This window comes from Rhamphochromis longiceps, linkage group LG12 (assembly GCF_057381845.1).
Source record: "Rhamphochromis longiceps isolate RC_006_pf linkage group LG12, R_longiceps_female_GT1.1, whole genome shotgun sequence".
Lineage (NCBI taxonomy): Eukaryota > Metazoa > Chordata > Actinopteri > Cichliformes > Cichlidae > Rhamphochromis > Rhamphochromis longiceps.
The window spans coordinates 6,257,170-6,280,189 of NC_140568.1; the positions used below are offsets into that span (position 1 = coordinate 6,257,170).

A 23,020-nucleotide genomic window follows, 5' to 3' on the forward strand; every position below is an offset into this window, starting at 1 on the left:
TGATACTGGCCTGCCCTCCACCCTCCCCATATGAATCAGTACCATTTACAGCTCTGTTCACATGTAGCTTTGCTGTGATTCTTCTCAAAGGGTTGTTGTCCTCTGTGCCGTTTCACACTGCGTGGGCATGAGTGTTTGGACTGTGCTTTATTTGTCATTGAGCAGTCATCAGTCCTCTGCTTTCTTCTCGGCTAGTTCAGTGATTTTATACTGGGGAGCCACTGAAGGGAAGCCGGAGACAACCAGGAAAATGAAAGGGAGAAATTGCTTTTAAAAGGTATTAGTTATTTACAGAAAAAACAAACAGGAGTTTGCTGATTTTTGTGTTTACCTTTTCTTGCTACTGATAGGAGGAGGGGGAAAAAAGCTTGAATCACTGGGCTTGGCAGTGGATGAGTCACAAACAACCTGTGTAGATTACAAAATGGTGAAATCCCCATGCAGGGAGTTACTTGTCAATTAATAAAACACTGTGCTCATAGGGAAAGAAGTGTTAATTATTAAGTGTGATAACAGCTCTTTGCCACACATAATGTTTCAAAGCAGATTTTGTTATTTAAAGGAAGAGTGGTGAAACAAAACCTGTCTGCATTTCTGTATGTCAAAATGCTTTTTCACTAATACTGATGTAACAGATGCTCTCTCTATCAGGCACAGTAAAACTACGATGTCAGTAATTAATGTGTAAAGTTAATTTCCACTGAAGCAAATATCATGTCTTCACTAATAGTGCAAAATCAAAACAGCAGTTGCTTCAAGCTGCTTGTATTGTACAGTAAAGATCCTACAATGAAAGAGAGAAACCCCCAACAATCAAACAGCCCCCGATGAGCAAGCACATGGAGACAGAGGGAAGAAAAAACATTTAACAAAAAGAAACCTCCAGAACAACCAGGCTCAGGGAGCGGCAGCCTGCACAAGGGGGTGAGGATACGCCTTCACATTACCTTCACATCTGCGAGGCTAACCTGTGTTAGATGGCGAGTTTGAGAGCAGAGAGACAAAGAGCGCCAGTAGCGTAATCTGCAGGTGGATCATTAGTGCACCAACACTGCGTCGAGGTAACTGTACACTGTATACGGGGATCGGTCTAAATTATATGTATTATAGCGCTGCAAAAATCAGGTCGGGTGAACCTAACTCACACATAACATAATAACATAATCGCTGCGTTTACTTTTGAGATTTATACCACTGAATGTTGTCGCTAAGGTTGTCTCCTAACCAGCTGTCTGATCATGGAAACCAGTTGACTACGTTAGCTGTAGCGGTGATGAAAAGCGCCTGTTATTGAAGCGGAAAACGCCTTTTGGAACTCTTATCTATCTGAAACATGAACATAACATAAACCACTTTTTTACATTTATTATTCCTGTTTTCAGCGAGGAGGCTGTTGTAACTGTAAAGCCTTGAACTGATCAAAAACGCGCTGCACCCACAAGACTAACAGAGGCTAAAAATAGACATCGTATTTCTCCTGTATCAGCTTCTCCTCGCTGGCTCTCTGGTCAATCTAGAGTTGAATTTAAAATGCTTCCCCTCACTAACAAAGTATTAATTATAATCTGGTTCAATCAAATCTGAAATGCGTGCCCATGAGAGGAGCCTGGCAGCGCTGACTCTACCAAGATGAACATCTCTTAGTTGAGCTGCTGTCAGGATGCTTGGGGACCTCCCAGGATGCACTGAGCATTTCTTCTCTACTCACCTTTCCCCCCCCCTCACTCTCCAGGTATTTATAGGCTGCTACTACAAGTCTATGACTTCTATCTTCTCTCTCTCTGAAGATTTGTCTCTCTGTGCTCCCCCAACATGCTTCCTCATAGGGGATCATCACCTCATCAGGGTTTTCTCTTATACTGAAGGGTCTTTACCTTGCTATATAAAACGTCTTGAGGCTACTTGATGTGAATTACCACTATAAACAATTAAAAAACACCAACTGAAATCTGTCAATGACTGTGACATTACCGTTTCCACTATCAGTGGGAAGCCAGATTTGGGTATTCAGCAAAACATGCAAGAAGTTCTCAATATGTGTGAGGCATTTTTTCCCCCTAGTTATCAAAATAAAGCAGAAAAACGACCGTGCAAAAGCCCATGTTTCTCGCTTAATATTTAACTGCAACCTATCAGTAAGACTCAGGTTTATGGAGCTTCAAAGCTGTGATAAGATGTACTTGCTATAAATTGCTGACATTTGCATTTCACTTTTTGGTAATTAATAAATCAGGCACAGATGACCAATAATCAATATTGAGTGCCAGAAATGCCACTCTTTACTTTGTTAGTGACAATACTACTCACACTACTGTGCAGACAAAAGTCACTATTGTGTGCAGTCCTGAGCTTGCTGAGGTGATTCTACTCTGAATAAACCAAAGCCTTTATTTAGGGAATCAGGAATTTATTCCAGAAAAGTTATCATAACCAGGACAAAAGCCCTTTCTACCCCTATGAAAATACATTAATGTGAGAAGTAAAGTAAAACACATGGCTCATTTTGGAGTTTTTACATTTCAGAACTAAAAATAATCAAAAGTACAAATAGGCAGGTACAAAAAAATGACATGCAGTTTTCCAAGTTCAAAAGTTAACACTAGCCGAACTTAAAAGTACAGTGAGTATGAAAAGGATGAAAAGGAAGGGGGGGGGGGGGGGAAATTAAGCTTGCAATTCAAAATCTGCGTTGTTTATTGGGAGGTCCATAATCTCCAGGGCCGGGGAGGCCTCTGGGGAAGCCACCCTGACCACCTCCAGGCATGCTGTTGTTTCCTGGCCCTGGCAACATTGGTGAATTCTCTGCAGCCAAGCCAGGAGTACCAGCTGGACCAGAGCTGCCCCCCAGAGAGTTTCTGTTCATGGGCATCCCATGACCACCCATATGCATCCTCATGTCTTGCTCCCTGTTCTCAGAGAAGTTGCCCCTGAAGCCCTCCTGCTGCCTCTTCATAATCTCCTCATTGCGCAGCCTCATCTCCTCCTCTCTCCTGCGGCGTTCCTCCTCCTGTCGGAGCTCGGCTTGTTTCCTCTTCTGCACTTCCTGATTGTGGAGCTCCTCCATCCTTCGCAGCTCTTCCTGCCGCCTCAGGAGGTCCTGCCTCATCAGCATCACCTGATGCTCGTGTCTGGCTGCCTCCATCTCAGCCTCCAGCTTCTCCTGCGCCTCTTTCATGTTGCGGTCCACCATCTCATACTGCTGCTTCTCCATCTCCATCAGGGCCTTCCATCGCATGGCATACTCATACTCGAAGGAGCCGGGCTGAGCGAATCGTGGCGGCTGCTCACGCTCTTTGTGATACTGCTGGTTTTTGTTGACCAACTTTTCTGGCAGTCCCTCCTCTTCATCAAACTGTTCCATAGGCTCCACTGTAACAGGCCGGGGGAAAGCTGTCAGAAGATAAGCACCATCAGAGCACTTATCCAAAGCCTTTCTTGCAGCTGGCTTTGAGGTGAATTCCACTATGCCCTTCCCCGTAGGTCTCCCTCGGTCATCCACTATGACCACAGCTCTTTCTATCTGGCCAAAGACTGCGAAGGCCTCCTCCAGGAGCTCGTTGGACGCAAACTCTGGCAGATTCTTCACAGTTAAAGCAGCTCCGTGTGTCGCAAACCTCACCCGTATGGGCCTGCCTCTGAAGGGGGTATCATCTAGCTCGGCTCTGGCAATCTCTGCTATGATTCTCGTTTCGAGCCTAATGAAGCCGAAGCCTCTTTCCTTGTTAATAAATATCTCGCTGGCTTTTCCATACTTGGTGAACAGCTTCTCCAGGTCCTCCTCGGTAACACCCGTTGGTAAATTACCTACAAACAGCCTGCTCCGCTGGGTAAAGGTCTTTTCCCCGGGCTTTCTGAAGCTCTGCAGGTCCAGGGTTAAGGCCTCGTTGGGGTTGGTCTGCTCGTTGGGCTCTGGCTGCTGCCCGTTGCTGTTTGTTCCTTCGCTTTTCAGCTGCTCTCCCGGGCGGTTTGGGCCGCGGTTCTGCTGGGGGCCTCTGTTTCCTTGCATTCTCGCAATGGATTTAAAATCTGAAGTAGCAAATGGCTTGTTAAAAACACAGAAACTCTTTGCAAACGGTAGCGCACAAAGAGCTGTGAAAATGGCGAAGGTACGCGCTACGCTATTGTGACCTCAATTCGTTGCGACATCGGCGACGTAGTTTATGTGCGACGGTACGAGAAAAAACAACAATAAAACAAAAACGATGCAGTTATTTAAAAAAAATATGTAAAATGTAAGTGTATAAAAATAACAAGGCTGCTTAAAATGTGTTGTATATATGTTTTGTTCCTTACTACGGGTGCTTTAGATTTTTGACTTTTTTAAAATGTTTTCTTACTTCTCGCGATAGTTTGCCCTCGTACATAGAGACTGTCACCGGTGAGCGGGTGATTTCGCGGGAATTATTCCTGTTGCTCGCAAGCTACTGAAAATAATCGTCGATATCTGAAAATATCAACACACTTGATCTCAGAGGAGTAGCAACTGAAGTGCAAACGTCTATTTTCTTCGGTAAGGTCGTTATATCTGTCATATTATATTAATTTTCAGGGTATTCACATGAAAAGTCGGGGTGTTTAGGAAAAACCCAGACAACTTTACTTGCACTTGTAAGCATGTTATTGAGTTGACTGTGCTTTAAATTGATAGCCTTTGAAATCTAAAATAGACCCATTTCTATGTCTCCTGTGCTTTTATTCAGGACAGTCATGTTCTCAGACCTAAGTGTACAGAAGGAGGGCTCCTCTCTGCTCTGCCGTCCTGCCTCGGAGGACCAGGGCCCGGTGTTTGAGAGGACGTCTCTGGCTTATAGTCAGTGCTCTGAACGCTACAGAGTTGGGGAGCGGAGCTTCAGCCGCCAGTATGCTCACATTTACGCAGCACGACTCATGCAGATGAGGCCTCTGCTGTCAGAGAGAGCTCAGCAGAAGTGGGGTAAGCTCAGAGCAATCTTACCTACCTACATCAGGGACACTGAAACATTTGATTTCTATTTCTTAATCTGTTTTTTTTTCTGTTCTGTATCTGTCAGGATCAGATGTGGTTATCAAGAAGCTGTGTGATCTAGAAACAGCGGAGCAGTGTTGCATTGTAGGGACTCTGTTCAAGCGTATGGACTTGCAGCCATCTATTCTGAAAGAAATCAGTGAGGAGGTTGGAAGTAGTGCTAAATTCACCCCACACATTGAAAGCAGCTACTGAATTGTACTTTAACAACTTTCTTTTTCCTTGCTCTCCAGCACAACCTCCTGCCCCAGCCTCCACGAGCAAAATACATTCATGAATCAGATGAGTTGATTCTGGAGGATGAACTGCAGAGGATTAAACTAGAGGGGAAAATTGACAAAGACAAGTGTGTCACAGGTTGGTAGTTTTTCAGGATGTCAGCATCACATGAGCTGTGGACGTATGAGTCTGATGTAGGTGTTTCTTGTTGTCTTTCTTAGGCAGCGTCATTGCAGTATATGGTGCTGAGAGGAACGATGGGAAGTTCACAGTTGAGGACTTTTGCACAGCGGATCTTCCTTTGCAGAAAGCAAGGCCTGCACTTGACTCTGACAGGTATGAAAACACATCTAATTGGTGTAAATCCCTGCCTGTAGTGATAAACAACATTAATTGCTTTGCCTGCCTTCATACAGGTTTGTGCTCCTGGCATCAGGTCTGGGTCTTGGCAGTACTCATGCTGACAGCATGCTGGGCCTACAGTTGCTTGTCGACATGGTAACTGGTCAGCTCGGTGACCTCGGGGAGCAGAGTGGTGCAGCAACAATTTCCAGGGTTCTGCTGGCGGGAAACCTCCTGAGTCAAAACACTCAAGACAAGGATGCATCAACAAAGGTGGGAAAAATGGTTTGAACCTTGTCATATAGTCACGTTCCTCCCAAGTCACTCATGTGAACTGGTTTACTTAAAACATAAAAATAAATATTTTACCCTTTCTCTGTTTTTTTTTTTTTTTTTTCCCCAGGCCAAGTATCTTACTAAGAAGACTCAAGCTGGCAGTGTGGATGCCATTCGTTTGCTAGATGAGTTGTTGCTTCAGCTGGTGGTAAGTCTGAAGATTTTGACACAGTTTACTTTAATGATAAATGTTTATGTTATGATTCATAACATCCAAGAGAGCCAAGGGAGGACCTGTGATACTGTATGAGAAAGTGTGGAAGGAATGATAGATGGGGATGGGATTAAACCAGGGATTGCCTTTGAGCCCTTAGTTTTTTGCAGTGGTGACAGGCTGACATATGAGTTCGGGCACGAATCGAATCTCCATGGAGTATGATATAGTTAGGCAACACTGCGATCTGTAGTAAGAGTAAGGAGCAGGTGGTGGAGGAGCTGGGGAGGTGGAGGAAAGTCAGTCGAATCGAAACAGAATACATGTGTGTGTGAATGACTGGGAGATGGGTTTGAAGGCGAAGGTGTAAGAAGCAGAGGTAGAGAAGGTGGATGAGTTTAAGTACCTGGGGTCAACCATCCAAAGCAAGGAGTTAGGGCTACATCTAAAGATAATTTGGTAGTCAACTAATCTGCCATTTTTTTTTTTTTTTAGTCGATTAGTCCATGATTATTTCAATAACTCTTATCTCCGTTTCCTGTGGGCAAACCACCTGTTCTGGGCTCCAGTATCTCATCTGCCCACCAGTGAATATCACCCTGTTATCTCGTCCCACAGCAAATTGGAAGGAAAGCTCTGCTTTGCACAGTCTGCATTTACTTTATTTGTTTTCTGTGAAATTCTTTCACTTTTTTTTTTTTTTTTTTAAATCCCCGTTTCCATTTTCTTCTGTCCTGCTTTGCAGTTAGCACTACTTTCTTCTTCTTTAGTATTGAGTTCAGTCTTGGCAGACGAAATAGGGGATACTGCCCCCATGGCCCCCTGTAGTGTATTGCATTTAAAAAAACAGATTTACGTGGTATTAGACACGTCGACAATAAAATTACATGTCGCTAAATTTTAATTGTTGACGTCATTGATTATAATAAATCGTGGCAGCCTCACAAAGACTACACAAGAGAGGTGAAGAAGAGCAGGTAGACGAGCTGGACATGCTGTAATATATGATGTATTGTATGGAGAGGGTGGTGCTGACAAAAAGACAGGATGTTGAGCCTGGAGGAGGCAGAGTTGAAGATGCTCAGAGTTTCATGGAGAGTGGGCAGGATGGACAGGACTAGAAATGAATTTATCAGAGTTACAGCTCAGGTTGAGCGGTTTGGACACTAAGTTAGAGAGACAGGCTGAGGTGGTTTGGGCATGTGCAGAAGGGTGATGGTGGATAAACTGGACTGGAGGAAAAGAGGAAAAGCACAGATTATTACCGTCTAAACAACTCTACTGTTTTGTTTTTTTTCTTTTGCTACACATTACTGTCTCCTGCTGATTAAGGCCTCGGTTCCTGTGGATGTAATGCCTGGCCAGTACGACCCCACCAACTACACCCTCCCACAGCAGCCTCTCCACCGATGCATGTTCCCCTTGTCGTCCGTTTACCCCACACTACAGCTGGCATCCAATCCATACCACGCCAGCATAGACGGAGTGAGGTAAGCAGCGTCACACATGTTGTTACAGTGGGCATGAAACACTACAAGTATACAGGCTAATTTACACCATAGAGCCCTGCTCTCAAAAACTAACATGGATATAACTCTGTTTGTGTAGCTGGATTTGAAAAATAAGTGCTTACAGTTTAAATTTTCAACGTGTTTAGCACTATTTCTTAAATCCAACTTCACAGACGCACTTAGCCTATGTCAGTTTTTCAGAGCAGGGCTCCATTTATGCCTCATATCCACTTTAATATTCACTTCTAGGTGCAAATATGTTTAGGTTTACATGTATTTGCTTGTTTCCTTGAAGGTTCCTCGGTACATCAGGGCAGAACGTCTGTGACATTCAGAGGTACAGCAGCAGGGACAGCCACTTGGAAATATTAGAGGAAACGCTTCGACTCCGACATCTGGCCCCGACGGCACCTGACACATTAGGTTAGTTGATACAGAATAACACGCAGAGCCTCTGGTAAATCTAAACACACTATTGGTTTATTGACAAGATTTTCTATGAATTGCTCAGGTTGTTACCCATTTTACCAAAAAGACCCTTTCATCCTGGAAGAGTGTCCCCATGTTTACTTCAGTGGCAATGCCCCTACTTTTGACTCCAAGCTCATCAAAGGTTAGTGCATGCCATTTGCATGTAAACAGAAGAAACTTTGTGGATGTTATCATATGATCTGTTTTAAGCTACAAATGTACTATTCACACAGACTAATGTGTAATAAATAATTAACTGTTGCTGCTCGTATTCTCATCCCGCCAGGTCCGGATGGCCAGGAAGTCCTTTTGGTTACCGTTCCAGAATTCAGCAGCACACAGATGGCGTGCCTCGTCAATTTACGCACTCTTCACTGTGAGCCAATCAGCTTTTCTGCCTTCTCTGCAGATGAAGATGAGGAAAGTGAGATGAACGTAAGCCACTGAGGACACAGCTGATGCTTTTTTTTTTTTTTCTTTTTTTTTTTTTTCCTTTTGGCCAGAGAAGGATCAAATTAACTTCAATCCAAAAAACACAAGCTTTTCAATAAGATACATTTACCTCATGGGTTCCTTTCAGTGTTTCTGTTAAAGTAACATTTGTGTTTTTGTTTTTTTTTCATTGAACTGAAAGAAAACCAGCAAATGAAAAAGAAAGGAAGAGACCCTCGTGGTTTAATAAGAAGCCTTTATTTGAAAAATAACTCTTCTAACCCATCTGTGTCTGAGAAAACATGATAAAAACCTCTGTACTCCTTCATCTGTTACCAAGTTCTCCCACATTTACTGAATGTTCACACTAAAAATATTTCTGCCATATGTGAAGATCGTGTAAATAACAGTTTTTTTTTTATGTGCATCCACAATAAACTTCTTTTCACGAAGCATTCGTAGAAGTGATTGAACGAGTCAGAGAATAATGAAGTGTGATCTTTGGGGAAAAAAAATCTAAAATGGTTCCATTTCTGTGAAGAGACCTTATTTCAAATGTTGATTAACAGATGTACTATTTTAATATAGCTGATATTCTGTACATTCCCATTGCTTACGTCGTACAAAGACGAGAGCCCTAATTTGATTCTTCAGCCAGCTCTAAGTACAACACGGCAACGTGAACTACAGTTAAGAGAGGACGGTGGTTTACTTGAAACAAGCCACTTGTGTTTTCTTTAATAGTCACTGATCTCGTAGTCATAGTCCATGATGGAGTCTGTGAAGCCGCCAGGAGTTGAGGACTGTCCCTCTCCCCAGACCCAAGATTCATACCAGGATGTGGTGGCCTCTGTTGTTGTGGGAATTGTGGTTGTGGTTGTTGTTGTAGGGGGTAACGTCGTTCTCATCGACATGGCCTTCATTAACTTCCGCTGGCGAAGACGACGGATGAGAGCGATCTTGCGCTTCCGTCGCTGCTCAGGACTGAGTCGAGAATTTGTGGAAGACCCATTACTGGCACCGATCACACTCCTGTGGCCATTGTTGACTGTGGTGTACTGTACTCTGCTATTGCTGTAGGCAATTCGAATTGGCTTGTTGCCGTGGAGGGCCATAATCTGCAGAGAAATTAAAGAAAAAACAAAGAGGCTTTACTGAATACTGCTAAGATGCACATGCATCGAGGCACTTCAAGTTGGGACAGTCTTACCTGTTTAATGCGGTCCCAGTTGGACTTGGCCAGGTTGAAGCTGCAGGCAGTCGCACCCGACTCATAGCCCACCACACAGAGTTTGGTCAACGAGGAGAAGCCCTCAGCTCGAGCCGTCACGCGGTACTCCCCGGGGTTAAGCAGACGCCAATAATCCCCCGTTGGTGCTACAATGGCAACAGTAGTGTTGAGCACAGTTTGAGCTATGTTATATTTTATTACATCCTGAGTGATGGTGTGGACAGTATACTGACCTGTGGTCACGTCGTGATTTATCCCCTCGATAGATACAGTAGCGTTTGCAATAGGGTTCCCCTGCTGATCTTTCACAATCCCTCTAATGCCGCGATGCACCTGAAGTACACAAATAGTTACATGAGTGAAAGAAGCAAAGTACAAGGTACAGTTGCTGAGTAGTAGTTCTCTTCAACTGCTCAGTAAAATCAGTAGTTTCATTTTTTCATGAGTGGACTTTGGAGTAAAATTGAGCAAAATTATACTTGGATTGATCCAAAAAGCTGTGGTTTAATGATTCAGTTATTCTAAAATGATTCCACTCAAAAATCATCCATTACAAAAGAATCATATTTGATCCTACTCCCATTTTTATGTTGCATTTGGGTCTTTTATATGTATAATATAATAAACTGTTTTGATAAGTGGTATATGAATTTAAACACCTGCGATCAACTATTCAAAGCAACAGACAGTTAACTTATACAGCCAAAGCAAACATTTGCCTCCAAGAGCTCCGCAAACTGTACAACATATGACATCCTCTGTCAGTCGACCCTCAGTGGACAAATCTAAGGATAAAGGGGAGCAACCTCGGGAAAACCAATACAGCGTGGGAAACATCTCGGTTGGACAGAGGAGGAATAACTGCAAAATCACAATGCTGTAAATCACAATTTTAGGTACTTTTATTTATTTTTATTTTTTAGAAATTTTAAAATCCAACATTATATCCAGCAGGATGTTGAATAGTCTTTTCACTACAGACTGAAGCACAGTCAGGACAGGTTACAGTTTGTGTTTGTTTGGGACTAACCTGCTCCATGAAGATGAGCATTGCTTCTCTGTTTTTCTCCCACTCATACGCCAGCTCGCTCTGATGAGGGAACTTATCACAGCCCAGGAAAATGGACAGCTCCAAACAGTTGGTGTGCAGGTAGCTAAAGTCATTCATACCTGCAGGGAAGATCAAGAGCGTGTATTGCAACTACTGTCCACCAGGGTGTGCTATAAACATACGTGGGAATTTAAACGCACTGGTCTCTACTTACTGCCTGTTACTGGCTTCCATTTGGCCCGGTTGACAATTCCAAGACCCCCTCCTGGTGTGTCTCCTTGGCAGGAGCCGTGATGGCTGTGTGTCATGGTCAGGTGTGTGGAGGCATAGGAGATAGCTAGCCACCTGAAGAGGGATTCGTCTGCAGTCACGCGGGGCTCATCTTCAGATTCAGCATAATGGTAGCCTGCACTTCTTCCTCTGTCATCGTCTTCTTCCTCCCTGTGCCCATAACCCTGGTTGTACGCGTGATTGTAGCCATGGTCGTACCCAGGGTCATAGCCATGGTCGTACCCAGGGTCGCGACCATGGTCATAGCCTGTGTCGCGACCATGGTCATAGCCTGTGTCGCGACCATGGTCGTACCCAGGGTCGCGACCATGGTCATAGCCTGTGTCGTGACCATGGTCAAATCCATGGCCCCGCCACTCCTCTTCTGGCTCTGCATACCCTCTGCTTCTCCAGTCTTCCACTGGCTCCTCATGGTAGCCCCTTCCCCACTCAGATACATCAAAACCTTCATCCTCATACCTGCAGACATGATTCTAAATGAATCATTAAGCACTATTTTGGTGGTTCACAGAGGTGAAAAATTAGCATTTGGACAATACGTGTGTACGTAAAGGTACAGAAACAACAACAGAACACAGGTAGGGAAACAAGTCATACTGTCTCTTCTTGCGACTCTGAGGTTTCTGGCTCTCAGCAGGCTTGTTGAGACGTAAGCTGTCATAAGGATAGGCCACAATTCTCTCCCCACCCTGGAAGTTTGCACCCAACACAAATGGATAGCTTTTCATCCAGGAGATTATGGCCCTGGTTTCCACAGCAATCTGGAACAAAAGCAGGAAGATCAGGATCACACAGACAGAGGATCAGAATCTCATGTAACATACTTTTGTTTTTGTTTACCACAACCTGGTTAGTCTCAAAGACTTTATATATCTATATCTATATCTATATCTATATGCGTATTTGTTTGTTTGTTGCTTTACCGAACTATTAGCTTCAAAGTGCTCTGGTATAGGCACATGATGGTTGGGGGTGAGTTTAGGCACCATGCCCTTATCCTCAGCATCCCACAGGATACTATTCAGATCAGGGAAGTTCTGGAAGATGTCAAAGCCCTCATTGGTGAAGTGACCGGTGGTCCAACTGCTCAGCTCTGATCCCTGCAGAGTAGAAATTGGGTAAAAGAGACATACTCATCTAAGTAGCCCACTATGTTTCACAGACATTTCCTCTTTGTTTTAGACAGTATTTAAAACATGTTGTCATTAATTGATTGTTTTTTACACCGACCGCTTCAAAAGCTTCCTCCTGTCCGTCAGGGTTGAGCGAAGGCACCAGGTGGATGCGTATTCCCTCCACCAGGCGCTGGGCTCTGGGGTTTCTGTCTTTATACTCTTTGCACAGGTACTGCATGAGAAGCAGGATCATCTCCCGACCCACTGCCTCATTTCCATGGAGACCTGCCGTGAAGCGGATCTCTGGCTCACCTGTGGGGACAACCGGGGCGAGACTGTAATTGTCTGTCAGCCTTAATCTGCTGGTGTCCGCCTGGTGTTTATTAGGATTTGCAGGATACCACAGTGGTGCCATAAAGACCCAGCGTAATTTCAACGAATCAGCATCCCAGACTGTTTGAAATACTGCACATTACAGCATTTGTGTTGTTATAGCACACATTACAATAAGAACACGGCTATCTGCCCGTTTCCTGCTTGAGATCCCACCTATTTCGTGCTCTGTGGGATTGCCAGAGATTATCATGGCAACAATTTCCCGTCCCTTGGAGCTGCGGCCCAGGCTGTAGATGGTGGTGATGTTAGGGCACTCCTCATTCACTGACTTCATAAGCTGAATAGGTGAGATAAAGACAACAGTAAATATGCAAAGCATTGTATTTGATTACATTACGCACTACAAAGCAGATGGTTAATAATGAATATTATGTTATTGTGGAAATGTCATGTTGGTCTCTGGTGGTTCAAATGAAAAACTGGGACAGAATGAAGCTGCAATTTATATTAGAGCATTTAAAGTGGACCTCCTGGAATTCTATCAGCCAGCAGATAAACTTTGCAGGGAAACTCACATCAACCATCTCCGAGTAGCTGTGGTGTTTGAACTGCAAGTAGTCCACGGGAGTCACCTCATTTTGCTTGTACAGAACATTAACTGGATCTGTTTGGAGAAAAGAGCAGCAAAAATTATTCATTTTCTGTGTTTAAGGTGTGTGTGAGTGTGTGGGCATACGACTCACCAGGCAGGGGGCAGCCTAGGACCTCCAGCCTCATACAAAGAGAGCCGTTCCAGCTCTGTGGGATAATTCGCATGTAGCGGGCCACCACGGGCACCGCAAGCTGGTTCATCACTGGGGTGTCCTTATCATTATTTCCGAAAAACAACTGCACAAGAGAGGACATGTGAATGAGGGGGAGAGGAAGATGAGTATTGGTGCTTGTGGAAGTGGCACAGTTTTAGATGAACTCACCCAGTCGGCGTATCCATCGTGAATGGTGGTCCACTCTCTGCTGTCATTGCTGAAAGCCAGGAAGTAGGACGTCACGTAGTCATTGCTGACAGAAGAAGAGGGCAAATTGTTGGGTGTAGGAATGTCAAATGATGCATATTTATGTCTGCGTGTCTGTTTGTCTCTTACTCATTTAAGGAGTCCCGTCCCTGAGTAATGACTCCGGTGAACTCTGTCGCCCTGCGAGCATCTATCTCAAACCAGTGGATAGCATCCTCTGAATTTGCACACCACGCTCCACCTCTTATGTTTTCCTCATCATCGGAGCCCTGGGAGACACATGCTACTGAATACTCGAACCCTTTTAGTATCTTGAGTGCCAAAGCAACATATCTACTTTTGCATCCATTAACAGAAGAATTTGGATACCCCCACCCGCCCACCCCCCCAAAAAAACACATTGTTGATTTAAATACTGAGGACTTAAAAGAATCCGTCAAGCATGTACCACTAAGGCAGCTCCTGGAAGTGACAGACCCAACAATAACAGTATTTTTCAGTGTTGCTGGCAGCTGGTGGTTATTTCAAGGCCTGCTTGTAGGTGCATGGCCCCGCCCTGATTGTTGTGTACCTGCATGTTTAGGCGCGCCCTCTGAGGTGCAAAGTGATACTGAGACATAGAAGAGGCTGAAAGCTGATCTGGCTCGACCTTGTGAGACTCCATCCCCAGGGGAGGACACTCTGCCAAGCAGAAAGAGAACATTTAAATAATGTGTTAATTACATTCAGCAAAAGCTTATACTTGTATACTCTCCAGATTTGAACAGATGTTGACTTACTCTTTGGCTCTTTGAAGACACGTGGCCTGTTCCTGGCTCTCTCCTCTGCCTCCTTTAGCTTCTGCGCTCTCTCTGTCCGAGGCCAGACAAACAGTCTTAATGCAAAATAAATTGCGCTGTCTTGGCTGAATTTTTTTTTCTTTTACTCTGCCCAGAAATGATGGAGGAACTCAGTATTATTTTACAATTTTTATTTGCCAAAAGTCCTCACGGGGACCTGGAGGGCCAGATTACGGTTAAAAAACAAAGCACACCAGATGTTATGATTTAGCTTCTAGTCCAAGTCTGCTCTGAAACTCATCATCATCATCATCATCCCTCTGACCTGGACTTTTACCATGAAGGAAGATTGCAGAGTCTCTCACCCATTGTCATTATTCATATTCTGACACATACTGGAGCGTGATGCTGGTTACATGGCTGACAGTGAGAATGTAAAACATGTTGTAAGCTCTCTCACCCACAACACACACATGCGCCCATTTACACAGTATCTGTAGATGCATATAGTTGGTTTACGGAAGAATGCAACAACTCTCAGAGACGTCTGCAAAATCATTTCACCTTAGACCTAGTCTGGGTCAAACTGTGCACACAGGAAGAGCCTCATTAACAGCAGTCCTGGTGGTGTTATATATCACTTGCTCTGGGCTTTACCCCTTCAACTTTACGCACGGCAGACACGTGGCACAAAAGAGCTGAAATACTTCTCCCTTTGTTGTCACTCCTCTTCATCCCTCACTTCCAATCCGATGCCGGCACAGCCTTCTTAGCTTATCTCACGCTCTTTGCTTTTGGGCCCAGCCCATATGAGATTTCTGAACTCTTTACAGCCCTAATCTCCGTTTTACTTTGGTGGGGTGAACTTTTGTCCCTGTCATGCAAGTTAAAGCAAGTGCCCGAGACACACACATTTGTATGCATGGAAATCACATCTGCATTCTCTTAGTATGACTAGATATGACTGAGGGGAGACAACATCATTGTTAGTACTTTTCCACTTGGGTTCATGAGGCACTCTCTTTGCTTTGACAGGATTACGCACGGTGGTGCAAATAACAAAAAGAAGAATCCCATGTGGGTCTCCTTACCTCTTTCTTCCCTCTCCCTCTCTTTGGCTGCTCTTTCTCGCTCTTTTTCCATCCACTTTTCATCAGTCTCGTCTTCTTTTCTCTCTGAAAACAACAACAACAACAGAAAAGGAAAGAAAATCACTTATAATTTCATAGAAACAACAATGATTACCACAGAGCCATGCACAGTAGTGTACTGTATATGCATGCTTTTTTTTTGTGGTTTTGCAAGTCATTAAGAAATGCAAACAGGTCATCAAGGAACACTTGAAAGCTATTGACCCAACTGTTGTTTATCCCTTTCTTTTGCTGTTTGCTTTATTGGCAGGAAGTTCTCTGTGACTAAACCAATAATAGAAAACATTCGAGTATGGTTGTGATTCACATGTGTGTGAGCGGGCGGCCACATACTCATCCCGTACTCGTCGTAATCATCATACCAGGTCCCCTCATAGGGCGCGGTGGCGGTGGGCTCTTCTGTGTAAAAGAGAACAAACACGAAGTCAGACGATTCGTTCAGCCCCTCGGAGGCGCCGCTACTTTACAGAGTCAAGCTTTATGGGATTACATGCAAAATTTTACAACTTAGCAGTGGCCCGAATTATTCAACCACAAGAGGAGTTTTCTATTTTGATGCTGGTGTGATGCCCGCTGTATAACGTAGCTGTTAAATCTTCAATTCCCCATTTATGAGAAACATAACTTTGCTGGGCTCTGATCACAGGGCTTTTTGTTGCTCTACAAGAAAACTGTGGAAAGTTTTGTTGACTGTGTGGAAGAAATAAACCCACCCACTCCTGTGTGTAAACTAGGGCAGGTCAGCTCATAGATTAGCTCCAGTGTTAATCTCATGTGTTGCATTTCTAATGAAACACAAAGTATGGGCTGGCTATTTCATTTGTATCTTAATGCTTACTAGAGGTTTCACATTAGTTGATTTTGTCATGAGAGTCTGCAGTCACCTGGCAGGATTTCAACCTTAATTTCTGGGCTGACCTCTTTACCATCAGGTGACGGTTGCACCTCATCTGCAGGAAGAAGAATTCAAAAGGTCAAGCTGAGAGGTGATTTAAGTGTAACAGACAGAGAAATGGGGGAATATAAGCAAGAATGCAGAAGGGCCAAGTATGAGTGAATCATTGGAAATGCTGAAGGAGCATAGGTACTGTACAGTAGTGTGGAAACAAAGAGTAATGAGAGCATGCCATTCAAATCCAGATGAGTGTCACAGGTCTGCACGACACACTGTTTCCAGCATGCATTTCATCCCGTGGAAAAAAAGCCCTCTGTTGACTTCAGCTGGAAGAAATAAAGAGCGCTCATAAAAGTTTTCTCCAATATGTCTGAAAATCGGATCCAAAAGATTAGCGGGTATCTGTTATTAAACGTTATTTAATCAGAAGTTTACGCAGTTCCTTCAGCTTAAACAAACCACCGAGTTTACTGAGTGTCCAGCTGATTAATCACTGAACATCCTATTCCTAATCACTTATCCAAATAAGGGTTGGTAAGAGGCAGAAGCCTTTTGTAGTTGACAGAGGACAAAATGCAGGGTACATCCTGGACAGATTGCTGGCCTACTCTCTGTAAATGTCTCCCATAGTGCAGTTCACTCCTTTTTTGTGTCTGTTCTTTGCTTCTTTCCTTCTGTTTCACAAAGAGTAACACTGTCTTAGATCATCTAGTATGTTTCTGAAGAAAAGAAGCACAAGTGACCACTTTCATGGGGAAATTGAAATATTTAATTTTTTAAATCATGAATTTAAAAGCTTCTTGATAATATCATACAACCCAGCACTGTTAAAAAAGACACCTTTGATTCTGTAACTATTTCTGTACACATGACCTCTCAATTAGCATTAAAAGAATGCACTTTAAACTCTGACAATGATCCTTTTTAACCACTACCAGCAGTTTTTATTTCCACACCGCAAAGCAGTAATGATAAAACAAAGGGGAAATTTTGACCTAATTGAGTTCTTGTTGTTTGACTCCCTCATACTTTTAAAGACATAAACTAAAATTTTACTAACTGCCATTATTTTAAATGTCAAGTTTCACAAGACAGAGAGTAAAGCATTTGTCTCGACTCAAGTTTCCACTGGCAGGGGAGTGCCTAGAGGAAGGATGTGGGGTGGCATCCATCCCCTCTGAAGGTGAGGGTGTTTCCTAATCTTTTAATGCTATTGGAGTACATTACTATTAATGCTACAATACTTAACACCATCAGATGAGAGAATTTACTTTACTATTTCATCGAAGTAAGGTTTTAATTTACTTGTACCTTAGTATTTCTATGTTGTTGTCTACTTCTACTCCATTACATCTTGTATATAAGTGTCACATTTTGTACTCTATACCAGTTATTTTCAAGTTGTAGTTACTTGTTAGTTCGAAGTATCTAAAGCAAGCTTTTTAAAGTACAAGCTGATGATAAAAACCTTTACTATTACTTAAGTGAAGAGTCAGATTGCTTGTAAAAGTATTTTTTGTGCAGCATCAGTTTCTTTAATACCAATTTTCTGCATTTCTGATAAAAAAAAAATTATTTAAGACAATTGTTTTTCCTACGGGGCCCCTGCCTTAATCGTGCCCCACACCTTGGCCTACCCCACTGAAAAATTCCTGTAAACACCCCTGTCAGTTAAGTAAATTCATGATATTTCTCAGAATTGTTTCAGCGCCCCCCCATTTTGCCACATGGATCTAATTATGCTTTCATCATCTTATTCATGTTACATAAACTGCCTCCACACTAAACATCCTCAATCAAAACAAAGACACGAAAGACTTATACGTACATGTGGCATCCCAGTAATCGCTGTCATCTGTTCCAGGCTTTGTATCAGGGGCAGCAGGCGTTGGGTTTACTTCTTGCCAGTAGCTGTCATAGTTATCGGTCACAGAGGTGTAGAGGTCTGTCTCGTCTGGTTTCATGTAATCATCGTAGATGGCAGGCGCTGAAGTGGGCACTTCTTTCTCTGCTGGTTTCCAATAGTCATCGTAGGCATATGTTACAAGAGCAGCTGGGTCTTCCTCATCTGGTTTAAAGTAGTCTTCATAGGCATCTGTTACGGGGGCGTCTGGCTTCCAGTAGTCGTATGGGGGATCTGTGATCGCAGCCTCAGGCTTTGGCCTGGAGGGTGTGGGCTCAGGACCCCAGTAGTCATCTTCTGGGCTCCAGTAATCAGTTTCTGAGAGGGAAACAGACACAAAAGCTGGCTGATGGTGAGCTCACAAGTCTGGACACAAATATTTTTATGGTTCTCTGGTGTTTTATAATGTTCTGATTTTTGAAATTATTTTTCCTCCTTTCCACTACTACTTAGACATATTTCTAGTTTTAAATTTGTATTTGAATAAAAACAACAACAAATCCTCACAAACAAACAAACAAACACTGTAACCCTCGATGGGTAAAAAATCATAAAAGAGCACAACTTTTTTGCCTAATCGGAATAGGTGCTATATTTACATCTAGGTGTGTGTGCCACATTTCAGTCTTCATTTCAGTGTTGTGATTTAGAGATTTAGGTGTGTTATGTGAGGCTAATGTAACACTGAGCTGGTAGCTGGCTCAGAAATGAGGAGGGGGCTACATTTGATCTTTCTAACTCTAAGTTTTGTCATTTTCAGTAGCTTCTGGGTGCAGAAGCTACTAAGCCTAATGTCAAAGGGAGAACAGCTTTCTGTCTTGACCTCTGTAAACACTTTCCTGTTGAGCTCAGTCTTTCGTTTTGGGTCACGCTGGATAAAAATGGTCTGTTTTAAAAATCTTGGTCATTCCGTGTATCAAAATGGAAGATTATCTGCGGTATAAAACTGCCCTCTCATGAGCTCCAGTTTTACCAAGATGGCAGAAACAGCTGAAACACTCATCTCAAGGCCAGACTTCAGAAACCAATGGGTGATGTCACGGTAGATTCCTCCATCTGTCTACAATCTGGTATTGTACAAAATAAGCTAATGTGGAAGTGACTTAAACTCTCTAATATTCAACAGTGTTGGGACAACGAAGTCATGCTGCATAAAACTTTAATGAGATTAATCATCCCTGTCAAGTTTTTCTGTGGTCATTTTATGGCCTCTGACCCTGGTGTTTGAAATCTTCTTCAGTATTGCATGATCATGATTTGAATGGTCAGATTTTATGTGGACAGTGTCCTCAGGTTCTTACATTCATCCCACACTCCTCTGCAGCTCACCATTGTGTTCACATCCAGCCCTCAAAATGCTTGAGGTTACGGCTTTCAAATCTACAAACCAGAGGCAAATCCACTTCTTTTATGCTCCTGGTCCACCCCAAAACAGACTTGAATGACATAATTTTGCGATTTACATAAATTTTCTCAAAGGTGCAGTAGCACTGACCAAATCCTGTTCAGACTTCGATGCATACAATGGTTGAAGTTTCCATTTATATTGTCATGTTTATATCCCATTTATATTCTTATATTCCCAGCCTTTAAAAAAAAATTGTTAAACATGTTTTTCCAAGCCAGTAGTGGGAGGCAATTTAACACACAGAATATTAACATATTAACATTAACACATATTAACAATATAGTTATATGAACTCAAATTTAGTAGTCAACTGAGTCAATATTCTTCAAGCAGCCCCTGCATGTGTGCCACTCACCGGCATCGGGATAGGGGTAATCTGTATATGGTTCGGTGGGTGGCTCCGTTGGGATCGCTGGAAATATAAGATACAAGATTTAACAACAATCAAATCCAAGTGATCAGTGAAGCAGGCTGAAGGCTTAGTATTCTCTTCTCACTTGTTGTGGTCGGGGGCAAAGTTGTGGTTGTTGTTTTCTTGTCCTTCTTCTTTCCCTTCTTGTCGGTTTTTGGCTTTTTGGTGGCTTTGGGGTCTTTTGGCTCTTTGTTCTTCTTCTTGTCCTTCTTTTTCTTCTTGTCTTCATCAGGTGCCCTCCTCACCCGGCCTAAAATATCTGGAAAAAAGGGGAAAAAAAGAAGCGGCAGAGAGAGAGAGAGGTTTTCCAGAGCCCACTCCTCACGGTTCTGTGACAAAATCTTTTGAAATGAAAACATATTCCTCCTTGCATACAGAAGCTAAAGACACAATTAGTTCTTTTATGAGGCTTGGGTCTGAGATTATGCAACTATTTCTTCACTGCATCACATTGCAGTGTTTCCAAGGAAAGTCCAGACTGCCAATTACATTTCAGTGGCTGCTTGAGGTCCATCAGTATTTCCTTTTGACTTTTCCTCAAGTCCTGTGGCACCTTCATGGAAACCATGTTTCTCTCTTTCCATTAGTTGTGCTCTATTAACCACAGTTCAGCTTTAATGATCCAAAATCAGTCCAGATACTCAATAAATGTACCGCTTTCACCTCAGCAGCATAAGCGAGACTCATCAAAGAGCTTATTTAATGGCTCCAAAAACTGGGCTTATTGCTTGAAGTGTGTTAGCGGGACTGTACAGAAGAGTCAGCATTATTCATGCAGGGCTTGAGCAACTGAGGCAGTGGAAAAGGTACGCGTCATAAAAAAATCTGTCTGCAAGATGCTCGACTCAGTGTCTTCTTCTCTTGTCTGGTGTGAGTTAAACCAGCTCATCTGTCCCGCTCCCTTGTGCGGGGAAGCAGGAGTGGACAGACGAGCACATGGACTTTGTCACGCTGTTGGAGCTGTCAGAGACCGAATCGTTGTGTGTTTGTGTCTGCATTTGCTCCATGTCATGCCACAACTCAAGCAGTACCTCAGCAGCTCTGATATCTTGTCGGCATAACACATCTGTGCTTTAGAAGTACAAAATATAATTTCTTCCACTTACCTGCCTGGTTGGCTTCTGCTTCTCTCTTGGTCTTGATGCCACCCTCCTCTGGGAGTAAGTCTGCTACAAGTCCTTGCTCTCTTTCTGGGTCATCCGGCGATTCGTCTCGCAGCTGATCCCCAGCCTGCCGGAGAGAAACTATTCCCCCGGCGCTCTCTCCTCCTCTAGGGATCATCAGCAGGCAGCACAGGGCCAGCAGAGCCGCAGACGCAGTCACAGCCTGGATCTTCATACCTGCTGCTCTTCCAACTCGCACAATCCTTTGGTTTGGAGTTTGTACAACCGCTCAACACTCACTCCAGTTTAATTGCCAGAAGGTTAAATTTCACCCTTAGGCCCCCTTGTGTGCTCTTTCCTTGTGATCCACACTTTTACTCGAGAAGGGAAACCTCTGCAACTCCACACATACCCACACAGCCACAGTGTCAGCCAGCCTCAGACTGCTCTAGACAAGAGATGGAGTGGGAGGGGGGTAGAGATACACAGGGAGGGAAGGGAGGTGGATTGTAGAGACAGACGGAAAGAAAAGATGCAAAGCAAAGCAGTAATCCAGTCAAATTAATAGACAGGGTTCCTAATTACCCCGAAGCCAGGGTCAGCTGAAAAAACAGCGCAAGGCTAGAGGATCCCCTCCACCTGGCCGACAAGTCAGAACAGGTGCAGTGCTCAGACAGGAGTTGGAGGGGGAGGATGAAGGAAGGCAGGTGAGGGCCCCAGACTGCAGGGTTTGCACCTCCTGGAGTTAAACGCCAATTTTTCTTCGTCCTCGGCTCTGGCTGAATTCCTCAGTCACCACAAAGCAGCAGGAGAGGGGAGTGATTCCTAGGACATTGAATTCCACAAGCCGAAGAGGAGGAGGAGGAGAGAATGGGCAAAAGGGGGAGGATTGAGACAAACACAAGCTAATCCTCAGAGTGAGGAATTCCAAAAAAGAAGAAGAGGAGAAAAAAAAAGGGAAACAGGCAGGAGTAAAACATAGATTCTTCTTTGGTACTTAAAAAAAAGGGGATCTCTGCTTTCCATCACTTCAGTGTGGTGCACTGTCGCTCATTCCTCTGAGTGTTACGTATTTTTCTTTCTCCTTTCTGGAGAAAAGGTTGTGTTACACAAAAGGGTGGGGGGTGGGTGGGTGGGTGGGGGGGGGGGGGGGGGGGGTTGGAGTAATACACACGCTGGGCAAGAGAATTGTCTGAGCAGATGACAGAATTAACATTTGCTGTGTTTTTTTTTAACCATCCCCCATCCTCCTCTTACTCTGTCCACTGTTTGGAGAGCCTGTCAGGGCCTTTAAATTCTGGGTGTGTAGAAAAGGTTGCAGCTAGTCTCAATGAAGAATGACTGATCCATTAATAAGTCTAGGCTAAGAGTTTAGATCATTTCAGTTTCTAGATTTAGAATCCAGATATTAAGCAATGTGGTAAAAAGCATTGTGAAGCCCGCAGAACTCCTATAAACTCTGCTTAGGAGCAGAAAAAGAAGAGATGTCCTCTGAATGGGTTTCAGACTGTGATGAACAAGACAGATACACAGGTACAGACGTCCAAGTGCATGAAAACGTGCTAAAATCATTTAGTTCGTACTGTCTCAGACTCAGAGGACAGTGACGCAGAAAAGGAAAACAGACTGCGTGGGATTTGATTTTAAGAAAACTATGGTGTTGTGCAATCTTATCGATGGGGGATATGACTACTGCTGTGAAGAATGCTGCAGAAATCTCGGACTACAGTAAGGTCAAGCACAGGGCTTCTGAGCTGGAACTAACACAGAGCTGGATAACTTTAGTTATTACTATTGCTGTTATTATTACAGCACAAATGGAATGATTTTATTTGTTGGAAGCTAATATGTTACAACAGTGT

General features: G+C 43.6%; 2 protein-coding genes and 1 pseudogene across 4 annotated transcripts; 1 reads left to right on the forward strand and 2 right to left on the reverse strand.

The window, feature by feature from the left end:
• Window positions 1–2,386: 2,386 nt before the first annotated feature.
• On the reverse strand, window positions 2,387–4,147 carry LOC146656707 (paraspeckle component 1 pseudogene; annotated as a pseudogene).
• Window positions 4,148–4,352: 205 nt separating this feature from the next.
• Window positions 4,353–8,943, forward strand: LOC146656708 (DNA polymerase delta subunit 2-like). 2 transcript variants are annotated; one of them, XM_085424473.1, is made up of 11 exons: window positions 4,353–4,510; window positions 4,701–4,933; window positions 5,031–5,152; window positions 5,239–5,362; window positions 5,446–5,560; window positions 5,641–5,839; window positions 5,970–6,050; window positions 7,389–7,546; window positions 7,863–7,990; window positions 8,079–8,180; window positions 8,325–8,943. In XM_085424473.1, exons 2-11 carry the CDS (start codon window positions 4,708–4,710, stop codon window positions 8,483–8,485), a joined length of 1,416 nt encoding a protein of 471 aa, XP_085280599.1. In that variant the 5' UTR covers window positions 4,353–4,510; window positions 4,701–4,707; the 3' UTR covers window positions 8,486–8,943. The 2 variants fall into 2 exon arrangements, with proteins under 2 accessions (XP_085280599.1, XP_085280600.1); XM_085424474.1 differs by having other exon boundaries at window positions 4,359–4,510; window positions 4,706–4,933.
• On the reverse strand, window positions 8,448–22,110 carry LOC146656709 (adipocyte enhancer-binding protein 1-like). Of its 2 annotated transcripts, XM_085424472.1 has the most exons (23): window positions 21,744–22,110; window positions 21,162–21,601; window positions 20,141–20,314; window positions 19,999–20,055; window positions 18,161–18,553; window positions 16,322–16,387; window positions 15,771–15,836; window positions 15,378–15,461; window positions 14,287–14,358; window positions 14,079–14,188; window positions 13,637–13,776; window positions 13,469–13,553; window positions 13,238–13,382; window positions 13,070–13,158; window positions 12,708–12,831; window positions 12,274–12,470; window positions 11,967–12,143; window positions 11,641–11,804; window positions 10,967–11,502; window positions 10,732–10,871; window positions 9,935–10,034; window positions 9,681–9,847; window positions 8,448–9,588 (listed from the first exon to the last, which is right to left on the reverse strand). In XM_085424472.1, the coding sequence occupies exons 2-23, from the start codon at window positions 21,391–21,393 to the stop codon at window positions 9,208–9,210; spliced, it is 3,699 nt and encodes a 1,232-aa protein (XP_085280598.1). In that variant the 5' UTR covers window positions 21,394–21,601; window positions 21,744–22,110; the 3' UTR covers window positions 8,448–9,207. The 2 variants fall into 2 exon arrangements, with proteins under 2 accessions (XP_085280598.1, XP_085280597.1); XM_085424471.1 differs by having other exon boundaries at window positions 21,162–22,110.
• Window positions 22,111–23,020: the final 910 nt, after the last annotated feature.